Below are 14559 nucleotides of genomic sequence, written 5' to 3'. Positions count from 1 at the left end.
GACCAAACCGAGAGTAGGGAGGTTCGACCGAACCTACCCATGGTTTGGCCGAACCTACCCTGATTTTCTATCGAACCTACCCTGATGTTCGACCGAACCTACCCTGATGTTCGACCGAACCTACCCTATGTTCGGTCAAACCTTTTCCCAGCTTTAGCCAGCTGTGTAAGGACTATATTGGTCCCGTTTTAGAACGTTTTGAGGAAATTAGATTAACTTAGTTGTAATTTTTGAATTTTAGCTTAATTTAGGGAGAGAAAGTGAATTATTACTCAAGTTTCCTTTATTGTATTCAACTTTGGTCAAGTTTAATCTTCAATCAAGCAACACTTCAAGTTTTCATCTTTCAGTAATCCTCTCTTTAGTAATCTCTAATCCTTTCTTTTAGCTTTATGGTTACTTATTTTCATTAATCTTATTAGTTCATCTAGTTAGTATTGATTTCATTATTCTTAATCATGTTTTTTTTTGTGTTTCTTGAGTTTTTTTCTAGGTTTTATATTATTTTTAATCTCCCTGCTCTAGGCTAATTTCTTAGCTAGGGGAATGAGGTGGAAAATATGTGTTGATATTGGATGAATGATGATGGTTGGATTGAACTCATGCCATAAATTTATGAAAGACATGATTTTTGATAGCTTGAGATTATTGTGGCACTTTATTTGATGTTTTCTAGTTTAAATGCATGAAAGTGATTTGAACTAGATTAAGATCATCTCTATTTTAATGATTGTATGAGAATGAGTTATTAAAGTGGAGTTTTATGGATTGTGCTTCTTTATTCTCTTGATTTGATTGTAACTAATAGGATGCATGAGAATTATCCTTATTAGTATAGACCTTTTTCATTGATTCGCCTAAACTATTGCATGAGAATGAATTGTTTAGGTAGAATCTTATGTTCTTTGGCATGTTCTTCATGATAACCATTATTGTTCCCCTCTTTTTAATCATGTTTGACACCCCCGTATCTCTAGCGTCGTTCTCTCTTGATTTTAATCATCATTTTCTTTGCTTATTTGTTGTTATAGTTCTCTTTATTCAAAAACCAACAAAAACATTCCCCTTTTTACTCTTGCATTAGTTAAAATTGATGTTGAATGAGTGAGCTTCCTTAGTGGTTCGACCCTTTACATGCCCCTATACTTGTATTAGTGTAGTTTAGGAATATAAATGATTAATTTGATTAGGGTTGTAGTTTAACGACCTATCTAACCCTCGATCAAATTTTGGCGCCGTTGCCCGGGGAAGCGGCTTGTTTAGCGTCTACTTTTGCTTTTTTTAGAGTCATTTTACTTGCTTTTCTTTTTGTTTTGTTTGTTTTATCATCCTTGTCATTGCTAATTTTTTTATTAGCTTTGGTAAATGCTTAGGAGGTCTGAAGGACCACCCACACATCAAATTGACCACAGGATCGACCGAACTTTGAGACAAGTCCGTAGGCTCTATCAAGAAGAGGGAAGAGGTCTTGGTGCTATAGTTGATTGTGAGAGTGATTCTTACTCTTCTAGTTCGAAAAGCAGATAAATGGCGGGACAAGAAGATGATGTGTTTATTTCGTGTGTCCGGAAATCCGAAAGATTATGAGCTCACGGGAGGGATTTTGCTACCCGCCACAGAAACCAACTTCTCAATCCATCCCCAATATACTAGAATCGTACAATCAGAGCAATTTTCCGGATGTGCAAGTTAGGACACCATTGAACATTTGCACCAATTCCTTGAGTTGTGCACGATGATGCAGAGCAATGAAGTGAGCCAAGACTACATTCATATGCATCTCTTCCAGCAATCTCTCACTAGAAGAGCACAGAAATGGCTAAAGCAAGTAAAGCCTAACTCTCTCACAACATGGAGGGAGGTGGTAAAGGCGTTCTTGAAGCGATTTATCTCCGAGGAGAAGACCGCCAAAATGAGAAGGAAAATAGCATCATTTGAGCAAGAAACCGATGAAATTCTTGGTGAAGCTTAGGAGATATTTAAAGAGTTGGTGCAAGCGTGTCCTCACCATGAGTACAATTAAGGGTTGCTCATGCGGTTTTTCTACGATGGATTGGATCCCATGTCATGAGCCAACTTGGAGGCAGGGGCGGGTAGTCAATTAATAAAAATCCCCAAAATTAAGTTAAAGCAACAATAGAAGACGTAGCAAAGAACTACTCATGGGGGGGCCGAAGAAGGAATGCTCCAAAGAGAGGTGGGATTTACGAATTGGATAAAGTTGATCAATTGCAACATCAAATTGATCAACTAACAAAAGGGCTTTCCAAGTTGAACATGATTGTGAGTGTAAGTGCAAGCAATGGAGCAAGCTCCTCTCAAGTTAACTCTTTCTCTAGTCAAAATTGTGGAGGAACGAACCATGATACATCTTATTGTGGATGTTTGAGCCCCAAGCATGTAGCTGATGAGCGTCATTTATGACGCTCAAAAGAATAAGATTTAGGTTCTTTTTCTCTATTTTCTTTCATTATTTTCCTATATTTTTCTTAGTTTTATTTGGTTTTCCATTTTAATAACTCATTTTGAGTTTTGTTTAGTTTTTATGTGTTTTCCATTATTTTAGTCCTTAATTCGTAGTTTTAGTTTTATTTCCTTAATATTCTATTTTACTTTATTTATTTTTATTTTATTTATTTTTATTTTATTATGTCCCGATCCTTTCCTCATGTTATTTTGGTTGTAGGTGTTTTCGGGTCCTTGGTCGATCGAGTTCAACGTCCGAGAATTAAGTCAAGTTGCTGCCTTTGAGCCAACCCCTGCTGCCAGCCTAACCTACACCACCCATTTTCTTAACCTACACCACAACTGCTACAACAACCTCACCATCTCCCCTGCTCCAACTCTCCTTCTTCCCCTGCTTCCAGCTTCTCACACACACCATCACCAACAGCAACAAAAACAACACCAATCAGCCACGCAACAACCACCACCCTCCCAATCTCAGTCACACACACCAACACCCCGCAATTCCAATCAACCACGCAACTCACAGCAACACTAATCCCCTAATACCTCACGCAACTCCCTTACCACCTCCAATTAACCACCACGCAGCCACCTAAACCACCATCAATGTCCTCCACCAGCAACGCACCGCACTCTACCCCACATCACACAAACCAGCCACGCAACTCCCATATTTCTACCACAACCACCACCAATCGCAGCCCTCACCCACCTAAAAACTCACGCACTCCACCACATCAACCTCACACAAATCCGCCGCAGCCTCTACACCAGCAACCTGGCAGCCGCAACCAACACCAACACCACCAATCAGAATAGCAGCCCCTGCTGCCCCTGCTCAGCCACCACTCTCGCAACCTCCTTTAATTCCCCCAATTCAATTGAAATTCCCCAAGGACGCGTTAGTGAGAGGAGCGGACGCGGGCTCGATGTCACAAATCAGGCAGTAAGTAGCCGCGGTTGTCCCGAGGTTTTCCCGGGGACGCGGTGGCTCTAGAAAGGGCGCGGGCTACAGTACCCGCGGGCGCGGGGTTGCTGCAGCTCCAAAACTGCCGTATTTGGGTAGTAAGCACCCGCGGTTGTCCCATATTTGCATCCATTCATGCACGGTTTTGAGGACTTGGGTTTTGAGTTTGTGGAAGGAAAGGTTGTTTATTGTGGTGCAAAGAAGGATGAGGTTGATTCCTTTGGAGTTTTTGAGCTTGAGGGAGATGTCGATTGTGAGAGAACTTCATTTGAGGACTCTATGATTGATTTTCATGCCCTCGTTGGCGATGTGAGACCTTGTATTGAGGGAGTCATGAACCCTTTGCCTATTTCTCATACCCCTTTTTCAAAGGTTTGACCACATCCCCTATTGCCCTATTTTTCTCCCTTCCTTCGTTGATAAGCCTATTGGGGACTCCCTTGTCTATGATGATATTAATTTCCCTCATTCGTCTATTGTTGAGGAAAAGGGTGATGTTGCCACCCAAAAATATTTTAGTGAGGAGGATTTGCCTTTTTTCTTTTTCTTTCCATTCTTTTATTCCCCCTTCTTTTTCTTCTTCTTCTTATTTTCTTGTTTTTTCTTTTGATCCTTCTTCTTCTTTCTTTTGGCACCTCCCTTCTCACTTGCGTGAAATGATCTTGTTGCACGTTTTTCTTCCGTCATTTGCCTACCTTCTATCATATGAAATGTGTAGTAGTGCATTTGACAAGCTCTTGCGATCGTTGCAATATTATTTTACTAGAGCGGTCAAGCTTGGACCTTAAGCAAGCCTTTCTCGGGAAGTAACCCGTGTTTTAGAATAGGTTTTATTTTGTTTTTAGAATAGATTTTCTCTCATGGGAATTTTTGTGTGCCTTTTGCTAGGTACATGAGTTGATATACTTCGGTGCTTCGATTTGGATCAAAAATCAAGGAAGTTCGACTCCTATTTTTGCTAGCATATGGAAATAAGGTTTAATTCTTGAGAAATTAGCTTTGAAAGGTTAAATTGGGTCATTTGCGGGTATTTACATCCACCTAATATCCGGTAATATCCTTCCTTGCTCTTTCTCTAGTGGATGATGACTTGTTGGACATATGTTGGTTTGTTGGATTGATCTCCTTGTTTTCCCCTCCCATGGATTATATGATTTATGTTTGAGTGTAATGTCTCATTCAAGCTTGGGGGAGGGTATTCTATCATGTTTGGTGGGATGTTGATTCATGTATGCTATGAACCTTTGTATATGCTTTTCCATGTTCTTATATTTTGAATAACTCAAAAAAGATTTTTGTTTCTATCAAGGCAAATTTGCAATGTGTTTTGTTTTGTTCTTGCTTTGGACATAATAACATTTGGACTTGTATAATTGAATGCTTTTCTTCCTAAATGGTAGTGGTGTGCACGGTTTGAGATTACGTTTGGTTTATTCAAGGATAAAGCATGCTAAGGTAGTTGTCTAGAACTAGGGGGATCATGAAGCCGGATTCTACTTGTTTGTGGCATGTTTGGTAGTTTCTCCCTATCTTCGATTTGACAACCTTAGTGAGTTTTTGCTACAACCATGTGAGATTTATATTTGTTCAAGCTTTCATCATATTCTTTCATGAGCGACATGGGGTCCTTGACTTTGCAAGCCTAATCTATAAAGCTTGATGTATGATTCTTAAACCCGAGACCGAGCTATCTAGGGAGGACAAAGGCACCTTTTTCGGGGTGGTATTTTTCATTTTTAGGTTAGTTTGATTCATATTTGTTTTTGGGTTTCCATTTTCCTTCTTGCAACCATTTGAGCCTTATACCTTCTTTTCAAGCCACATCTTTAGTTCTTTGGCCTTTTGTTTCATTTTCTTTCTATTCTTGGTTTTTTGTGAAGCAAATTGATCACGTATGATGGAGTTTGTGGTGGATAAGTTGGAAATTTTGTTTTTATGAGTGCTAGTTTATGATTAAGTCTTCTTTGTGAATAATGGCAAGTGTTTGAGTAAAAGCCGTCCTTAATCATAAAAGGCATGGACTAATAAATTGCATTATAGAAAAAGCCGTCCGAATTTAGCAAAAGGCGAGGACATTGCAAGTTTAATTAAAAAAATTGAAAAAAGTGAAAATTCAGAAATATTTTGATGTATTCTTTTCTCATTCTAAGCATTGAGGACAATGCTTCTTTTAAGCTTGGGGGAGAAGCGTTTACGCTTTTTGTATATATTTCTTGTGAGTATAGCTTCAAATAAGCTTGGGGGTGTTGCTTTTCATTTGTTTGGTGATTTCTTGATCATGTTGTTAAGGATTGATCACCCTTTTGCTTCACTCTTTTTAGGAAAACCACCAAATTTTAAATTTTAGCCTACCTTAACCCTTTATGCCTTACGTTATAACCTTTGGGAAAGACCTTTCGACCTAGAAATTTGAGTCACTATTCGGGGGAGGGAATCATGGGTCATTGCCTAAGGAAAGGGGATGCAAAGTCAAGATGTCGAGTAGCCCAAAAATTTGATCTTTTTCCGGTTCCTTCGTGGAATCTATGAGATGCTCACTATGGGAGATATGAGATTTGTAGGGGGAACGCGGTAAGACCGTTTGGGATGAAAGTGGAGTGTGATAACTAGTTCCTATGCTTAGCATTTTTATGTTTCAATCAACCTTAGGTATCTTATAGCGTGCACTTCCTTACTTGTTTAGAAAGATTTGCATTCACTTGTGCTTGTAAGTTTGCAAAAGTCCTTTCATGAACATTTGTTTGCTTTTCTTGTATTTTGTTTTCTTTTTCACACTTTGCCTTGTTTGTATTATTATGAGAGTTATGGGTAAACTCTTAGGATACCCTTACGAGAGCATCACTCGTCCTCTAGGGCGATCTAGGGGTTTAAATGGCTTGTCTTTAGTTGCTAAAATTGACTGTGATTCCTACGAAAGTGAGTTAGTGTATATTCACATCTTCTCTAGTTTTCTCATTTCTTTCTTTGCTTGAATAATGTCATCATTTTTCCCTTGGGTTGGATTTTATTTTGCTCGAGGACGAGCAAAAGTTTAGCTTGGGGGAATTTGATGAGCGTCATTTATGGCGCTCAAAAGAATAAGATTTAGGTTCTTTTTCTCTATTTTCTTTCATTATTTTCCTATATTTTTCTTAGTTTTATTTGGTTTATCATTTTAATAACTCATTCTGAGTTTTGTTTAGTTTTTATGTGTTTTTCATTATTTTAGTCCTTAATTCGTAGTTTTAGTTTTATTTCCTTTATATTCTATTTTACTTTATTTATTTTTATTTTATTTATTTTTATTTTATTATGTCCCGATCCTTTCCTCATGTATATTTTGGTTGTAGGTGTTTTCGGGTCCTTGGTCGATCGAGTTCAACGTCCGAGAATTAAGTCAAGTTGCTGCCTTTGAGCCATCCCCTGCTGCCAGCCTAACCTACACCACCCATTTTCTTAACCTACACCACAACTGCTACAACAACCTCACCATCTCCCCTACTAAAACTCTCCTTCTTCCCCTGCTTCCAGCTTCTCACTCACACCATCACCAACAGCAACAAAAACAACACCAATCAGGCACGCAACAACCACCAGCCTCCCAATCTCAGTCACACACACCAACACCCCGCAATTCCAATCAACCACGCAACTCACAGCAACACTAATCCCCTAATACCTCACGCAACTCCCTTACCACCTCCAATTAACTACCACGCAGCCACCTAAACCACCATCAATGTCCTCCACCAGCAACGCACCGCACTCTACCCCACATCACACAAACCAGCCACGCAACTCCCATATTTCTACCACAACCACCACCAATCGCAGCCCTCACCCACCTAAAAACTCACGCACTCCACCAAATCAACCTCACACAAATCTGCCGCAGCCTCTACACCAGCCACCTGGCAGCCGCAACCAACACCAACACCACCAATCAGAATAGCAGCCCCTGCTGCCCCTACTCATCCACCACTCTCGCAACCTCCTTTAATTCCCCCAATTCAATTGAAATTCCCCGAGGACGGCGGTGTGAGAGGAGCGAACGCGGGCTTGATGTCACAAATCAGGCAGTAAGTAGCCGCGGTTGTCCCGAGGTCTTCCCGCGGACGCGGTGGCTCTAGAGAGGGCGCGGGCTACAGTACCCGCGGGCGCGGGGTTGCTGCAGCTCCAAAACTGTCGTATTTGGGCAGTAAGCACCTGCGGTTGTCCCGAGGGCTCCCCGAGGGCGCAGGCCTTGCGCCGCGGGCGCGGCTATCGGGGTGTCCGTTCCCTCCGCGGGCGCGGCCGATTTCTCAGTGGGCGCGGGTTTCTGGGTCTTTTACGATTTTAAGCTTCTTTTCTCCTTTTGTTTATATAGTTTTTGGTTTCCTTTATTCTTTATTCATGTAATTTTTTAGTTTTAGAATAGTTTTCTCTCTCTTAGGTTGAGAGTTTCTCTCTCTAGATTAGGAGTAGTTTTAGAGAGAGAAAGTGAGGAATTTCAATGGTGATTGAGAGATTGAAGATGCAAGTGTGACAATTGTGTTGGAGATCTTCTTAATTATCAATGAGCATTTCTAAACTCTATCTCATTCAATTGCTTTGTTTAATTTGATGTTTGTTTGGTTTGATTTTGATATTTGATGTTTGATTAGAGTAATTTTTCTTGATATTTTGTTGATTCTTGTTCTCTATAGTTGATAGTTGATTTGATGATGTTGTTTGAGTAGTTTTTGGCTAGGAATTGGGTGAAACTTGTATGATTGATTAATTGTGATTAATTTTGGAATTGTGTTGATTAATTGTTGAGATTAAAGTGATTAATGAAGGTTTGCATGTGTGTAATTTAATTAGGCCTTGAGAATTATGCTAGATTGCATTGTAATTGCTAATGACACGAATAATTGATTTAGGGATTGCAATTGTCTATTGGTTTTGATTGTGATTCTCTTGATTTGTTATTCATAGTGAACCCTAGCTTAACAATTAGGAGATAATTGATTGCTCTTTTCATTAGTCCTCATAACCTTTGATTGGCATACTCTTCCAAGTTGTTGCAATTGACATGATTACTTGTTGATCCCCGTTCCTAGTGTTTTATTTCCTTGGTTACTTTTTTTTGTTAGTTGTTAGTATTCTCTCTTACCTTCGTCTTTGACCTAGCTTAGGCGCATAATTGAAAGTGCTTGAACATTACCGTTCCTTTGGGTTCGACCCTTGACTTGCCTCTATACTCGTATTTAGGTTTGTTAAGTGTTTATAAATTTAGTTTGACCGAGGGAAGATTAGATAACGACCTAGTTTTCCACTCGTCAGTAGCGACATACAACACAAGATAAGAAGGATTTAGAGGAAGCGGCGGTGGAGTAGCTTGGAGACAACCATCACCTTGATTTTCATCTTAGCCTCAACAATGGAACCAACAAGCTCAACCTTCCTACAATTCCAACCCTCAATATCAAAATCCACCTCCATCTCAACACCAAAACCCAAGAGGAAGCTACCCAAGGAACAACCAATACAACAATCAAACCCAAGCACCTCAAGCGGAGCTAACACAAACTCAACTCCTTCAAGCCTTGCATGCACAAATGCAAACTTTTGGGCAACAAATGCAAGAAATAAGAGCTCACAACAAGATGGTTGATTCACAACTAGCTCAATTGGCCGAGAGAACTCCATTCAATTCACAATCTACTCTACCCGGACAACCACAACCTAACCCTTCTCATAACTAAAAACCCGATACATGCAAGGCGATAACACTGAGGTTGGGAACTTCCTATGAAGGGTTAAATGAGAGGGTTAATGAGGAAAGGAAGGGAGAAGAAGAGAGTGTGAATGAGGACAATAGAGGTGAGAAAGAAAAAGTTGATGAGATAGAAGGAGGTTCGGAGAAAAAGAAGCTTGACAATGAGAAGACAACTTCAATTCCTAGTGAGGTTAGGAATCTTGACGGACCCGTTCCTTTTCCCAATCGACTTGCAAAGAGGAAGTTGAACGACAAGTTTGCAAAATTCCTTTGTGTGATGAAGAATTTGCACATCAACCTCCCTTTCATTGATGTTGTGATACAAATGCCATCTTATTTCAAGTTCCTCAAAGATATTCTCACCAACAAGAGGAATCTCAATGATGAGCTTATCACCCTTCCACATCAAGTGAGTGCTCCTGCCCAACATAAGATGCCCAAGAAGGAAAAACGCCCGGGAAACTTCACTTTGCCGGTGAAAATCGGGTACATGGAAGCTAGGGGAGCCTTAGCCGATCTTAGAGCAAGTGTTAGTTTAATCCCTCTATCTATTGCTCAAAAACTCAATATAGAGATGATGCCTACAAGGAAGACAATTCAATTGGCCGATCGGTTGGTTAAATTACCTTGTGGAGAGCTTGAGGATGTTCCAATTCAAGTGGGACACATCTACGTGCCTTGTGACTTTGTAGTCATGGATATGGACGAAGATGTTAACACTCCTTTGATTTTGGGACGTGAAGCTCTTAAAAGTTTAGGGGAGGTCATCAATTTTAAGAACAACACCATCACATGTGAGGTGGCCGATGAGAAGATTGTCTTTGAGTTTTCTAAGTTGCTCAAGACCCCCATGGTTGAAAAATGCTATAGAGTTGATGTTGTGAGTGAGGAGTTAGATCGCTTGGGGAGGGTCATGATGAATCCTCAAGATCCAATGGTAGAAGCTCTAACATGCAAGGAAGAGTTCCACTCTCAAGAGGCAAAAGAGTTTGTCAGGGAAATGGAGGAATCCTCAAAGGAGGAGGTTGAACAACAAGTTGAGATCGAGCTTGAGTCCAATGAGGAGAAATTGGAGGAGAGTTCTAAGCCTCCTCTAAAGGTAGAACTCATGCCCCTTCCCCCTTCTTTGAAATATGCTTATCTTGATAAAGAGGGAAAATACCCTATTATAGTTATGCTACCCTAGATTATCTTAATTTGGAAAAAACTACTTGATGTTTTGAGAAAATATAAGGATGTAATAGGGTATAGCATTGATGATATCAAAGGTATTAGCCCTTCTTTATGCATGCATTGTATTCATCTTGAAGATGATCATTCCACCTCCATTGATTCTTAAAGGAGGCGGAACCCCAACCTCCAAGAGGTTGTCAAGAAAGAAATTTTGAAACTACGTGAGGCGGGCATCATCTATGCTATCTCTAATAGCAAGTGGGTTAGCCCGGTTCATGTGGTTCCAAAAAAAGGTGGGATGGTGACCGGGTGGAGAATGTGTATTGATTATAGGAGTTGAACAAAAATACCAAGAAAGATCATTTTCATGTCCCATTCATGGACCAAATGCTTGAGTGACTCTCTTACCATGCTTTCTTTTGTTTCTTGGATGGTTACTCTAGGTTCTTCCAAATCCCTATCCATCCAAGCGATCAAGAGAAAACTACTTTCACTTGTCCATATGGGACATTTTCATACCGAAGAATGACATTCGGCTTATGCAATGCTCCTTCTACCTTTCAAAGATGCATGACCTTCATTTTCTCCGAGATGCTTGAAAAAGAAATTGAAGTTTTCATGGATGATTTTGGTGTTGGTGGCTTGTCTTTTGACACTTGTCTTTTTAACCTCGAAAATGTTTTGAAAAGGTGTCAACAGATGAGTTTGGTTTTAAATTGGGAAAAGTGTCACTTCATGGTCGAGGAGGGTATTACCCTCGACCATAAAGTTTCATAAAATGGCATTGAAGTTGATTCGGCCAAAGTTTCGGTGATAGAGAAGTTTCCCCTCCTACTTCTATCACGAGAGTATGAGATTTTCTTGGGCATGCCGGATTCTACCGGAGATTTATCAAAGATTTTTCGTCATTCGCCAATCTTTAACCGAATTACTAAAAAAGGATGTTAATTTTAACTTCAATGAGGCTTGCCTTGAGGCATTTAATAAGCTCAAGGAAGCTCTCATCTCCTCTCCTGTTGTGCAAGCTTTGAATTGGAGCTTTCCTTTTGAGCTAAAGTGAGATGCGAGTGATTTTGCAGTGGGTGTCGTGCTTGGTCAAAAGAAAGAAGGAAAATCATTTGTCATCTACTATGCAAGTAGAACTCTTGATGAATCTCAAACGAACTATACAACAACGGAGAAGGAAATGCTAGCGGTTGTGTTTGCCTTTAATAAGTTTAGGTCCTATCTTATTTGCTCTAAGGTTATTGTGTATACGGATCATATTATGGTGCGATATCTTCAGACTAAGAAGGAAGCAAAGCCTCGCCTTATTCGTTGGGTTCTCTCTCTTCAAGATTTTCACATGGAAATGAGGGACAAAAGGGAGCGGAGAATTATGTTGCGGATCATTTGTCTAGGTTACCTTTTGAGAACAAAAGTGATGCACCAATCAATGATGAGATAGGATTTGAAACTCTCATTTCTATGGATTCAACATCTAGCCCTTGGTATGTGGACATCGCCAATTATCTTGCTTGTGGAGTCATTCCCCCGGAGTTTTCTTCTTAACAAAAAAGAGGTTTTTCAAGGAAGTGAGGAGGTACTTTTGGAATGACCCATACTTGTTCAAACAATGTGGTGATGGCCTTTTTTTGAAAATGTGTTCCGGATCATGAAATCAAAGGAGTTCTTGAGCATTGCCATTCACTACCATGTGGAGGACATGGGGGTGTTGATAAGACGGTGGCAAAAATTTCTCAATCTCTATTGTGGTGGCCAACGATGCATAAGGATGTCCACAAGCTCGTTTCACAATGTGATAGGTGTCAAAGAAGTGGTGGCATAACCAAAAGGGATAAAATGCCTCAACAAAGTGTCTTGGAAGTTGAGCCCTTTGATGTTTGGGGGTGGACGTTATGGGGCCTTTCGTTTCTTCTTGTGGAAATCTATATATCTTGGTAGCGGTTGACTATGTGACAAAATGGATTGCAACCATACCCTCTCCAACCAATGATCACAAGGTTGTGCTTAAGCTTCTAAAGAAGATCATTTTTCCTAGATTTGGAGTTCCAAGGGTCTTAATTAGTGATGGAGGCTCCCATTTCGCCAAAAAGAAATTTGAAGCTCTTCTTAAGAAATATGGCGCTCATCACAAGGTTGGACTACCTTACCACCCTCAAACTTAAGGACAAGTGGAGCTCTTGAATCGTGAAATCAAGAATCTACTTGAAAGGATGGTGCACAAATCAAGGAAATATTGGTCTCTCAAGATCGATGATACACTATGGGCTCTTAAGACGGCGTACAAGACTCCTATCGGCACGACCCCCTATAGGTTGGTCTACGAAAAGGCTTGTCAGTTGCCAATTGAGTTAGAATACAAGGCTTGGTGGGCCATCAAGGAACTTAATATGGATTTATCGTTAGCCGGTGAGAAGAGGTTACTTAAGCTCAATGAGCTTGAAGAGCTTAGAAATGATGCTTATGAGAGCTCAAGATTGTATAAGGAGAAGACCAAAAAGTGGCATGACCAACATATACAAAACAAGAGGTTTAAGGTTGGAGATAAGGTTTTTCTTTTCAACTCAAAGCTTCGTTTTTTTCCGGGTAAACTCAAGTCCAAGTGGTCGGGTCCTTTTGTGGTATCGAAGACTACTCCTTATGGTTCTTTTGAGTTAGATGCGGATGGTAACAAGTTTTTTGTCAATGGTCTTTGTTTGAAGCATTACTTTTGCAGGGAAGAAGTTGGTCTCATTGAATGTCTAATGCTTGATCCTTTGGATCCTAAGCCTCCCCTTGATGAATTTTTCTCATGGTTAAGCTAGTGACCTCATAAAGAAGCGCTTCTCGGGAGGCAACCCGAGTTTCTAACCCTTTTCTACTCTTTTTTTTCTTGATGCTTAATTTTTCTATCTATAATTTTGGATTGATGGATTTATGTGGTTTAGGTTTTGGTTGTGTTGGAATCATTGGTATGCCTTTCCTTTAGCGTGATTGTATGGTGTTTTAGTGTGTTTTGAAGAGAAGTTTTTGTGCATAATTTGAAGCTTTTCTTTTTGAGGGAAGTCCGAGCGAGCTCCATTGAGGTTTGAATACTCTCAATCTAGAAGCGAAAATACTGCAAAATGAGATTTTTTGAAAAATTGGGTGGTTCGACCGAACTCCCTGAAGGTTCGGTCGAACCTTGTAAAAAGTTTGACCGGACTTTCTTGAGTCCGGCCGCTCCTACTCTGGAAATGTAATCTGAAAACTCTCTACCAGAATTGCAGAAATTAAAGATTCAGAGTAGGTTCGACCAAACCCAGGGGTGGTTCGACCGAACCTTGGTGTCACCGAACTATCTGAAGTTCGGCCGCTCCTATTTTTGAACTATAATATGTGAAAACTTTCTGCCCAATTTTTTAATTTAAAGTTTGAGAGTAGGTTCGACTGAACCTTGAGGTAGTTCGACCGAACACTGGGTTAAGTTTGACCGAACCTTTGTCGAGCAAATTTTTTTTTAAAAGGCAAAGAAAAGCCACACAGCTCTTCTTCTCCATTAACCCTCATTCGACTCTCTCTCTCTTCTCTTCTCCTTCTCACTCTAAAAATCCATTGTCACACCCCATTTCAACCTCAAATCTCCATCAAAATCACTCCAATCTTCTCTATTTCTCACTTTTTTTCATCCTTTACTCAATTTCTACAATCTACACCCAAAATTCCTCACAAAACTCCACCTTTTCAAATTTTTCCCAATTTCTAGGGTTTGAGTGAATTGATATTTTTGAGTTTCTACTTGCTTCCAATCAATTGTGTTATGGTTTTTCTAGCTTTTGCAAGTTCATTTTGTCAATTTCTCTTAGTTTTGCGATGTTTTACATGTTGAAGTATGAACTGTGGTAATATTGAAATTGTTAATAATGGCTTGTTTGATGTTTGTGGTTCTTGGGATTTCCTTGTTGCAATTGATTGGTTGTTAATAGTAGAACTTGCTTTATGATTATTATGCATGTATACCTTGATTTTATTTGGTTTTAATGTATTTGCTTGAATATGTTGATTTCACATTAGGTTGTTCATCCTACTACTTTTTGATTGAGAAATTCATGAGTTGGATGTAGTTTGAGATTGTTATTCGTTGTTCTTGGTTTGAAGTTGATGGTTTGTGAGTGATTATCATGAATCTAGGGTACATCATGCCGAATTTCACCTAGACTTTCTTAGGATTTGCATATGAATGCCAATGAACTTTTCGTTCTTGCCTTGG

At 39.8% G+C, this 14559-nt stretch overlaps 2 protein-coding genes across 2 annotated transcripts; both read left to right on the top strand.

Moving 5' to 3' along the window:
- The first annotated feature begins 3571 nt into the window (after positions 1–3571).
- LOC110733172 lies at positions 3572–10341 on the top strand. The gene is made up of 2 exons (XM_021913184.1): positions 3572–3808; positions 9160–10341. The coding sequence occupies exons 1-2, from the start codon at positions 3572–3574 to the stop codon at positions 10339–10341; spliced, it is 1419 nt and encodes a 472-aa protein (XP_021768876.1).
- A 2203-nt stretch (positions 10342–12544) lies between these two features.
- On the top strand, positions 12545–13135 carry LOC110733170. Its single transcript, XM_021913183.1, has one exon. The coding sequence runs from the start codon at positions 12545–12547 to the stop codon at positions 13133–13135; it is 591 nt and encodes a 196-aa protein (XP_021768875.1).
- The last annotated feature ends 1424 nt before the right edge of the window (positions 13136–14559 follow it).

This window comes from Chenopodium quinoa, unplaced genomic scaffold, assembly GCF_001683475.1.
Source record: "Chenopodium quinoa cultivar QQ74 unplaced genomic scaffold, ASM168347v1, whole genome shotgun sequence".
Taxonomy (NCBI): domain Eukaryota; kingdom Viridiplantae; phylum Streptophyta; class Magnoliopsida; order Caryophyllales; family Amaranthaceae; genus Chenopodium; species Chenopodium quinoa.
The sequence above is the reverse complement of the archived record's forward strand: the minus strand, read 5'-3'. Positions and strand labels throughout refer to the sequence as shown.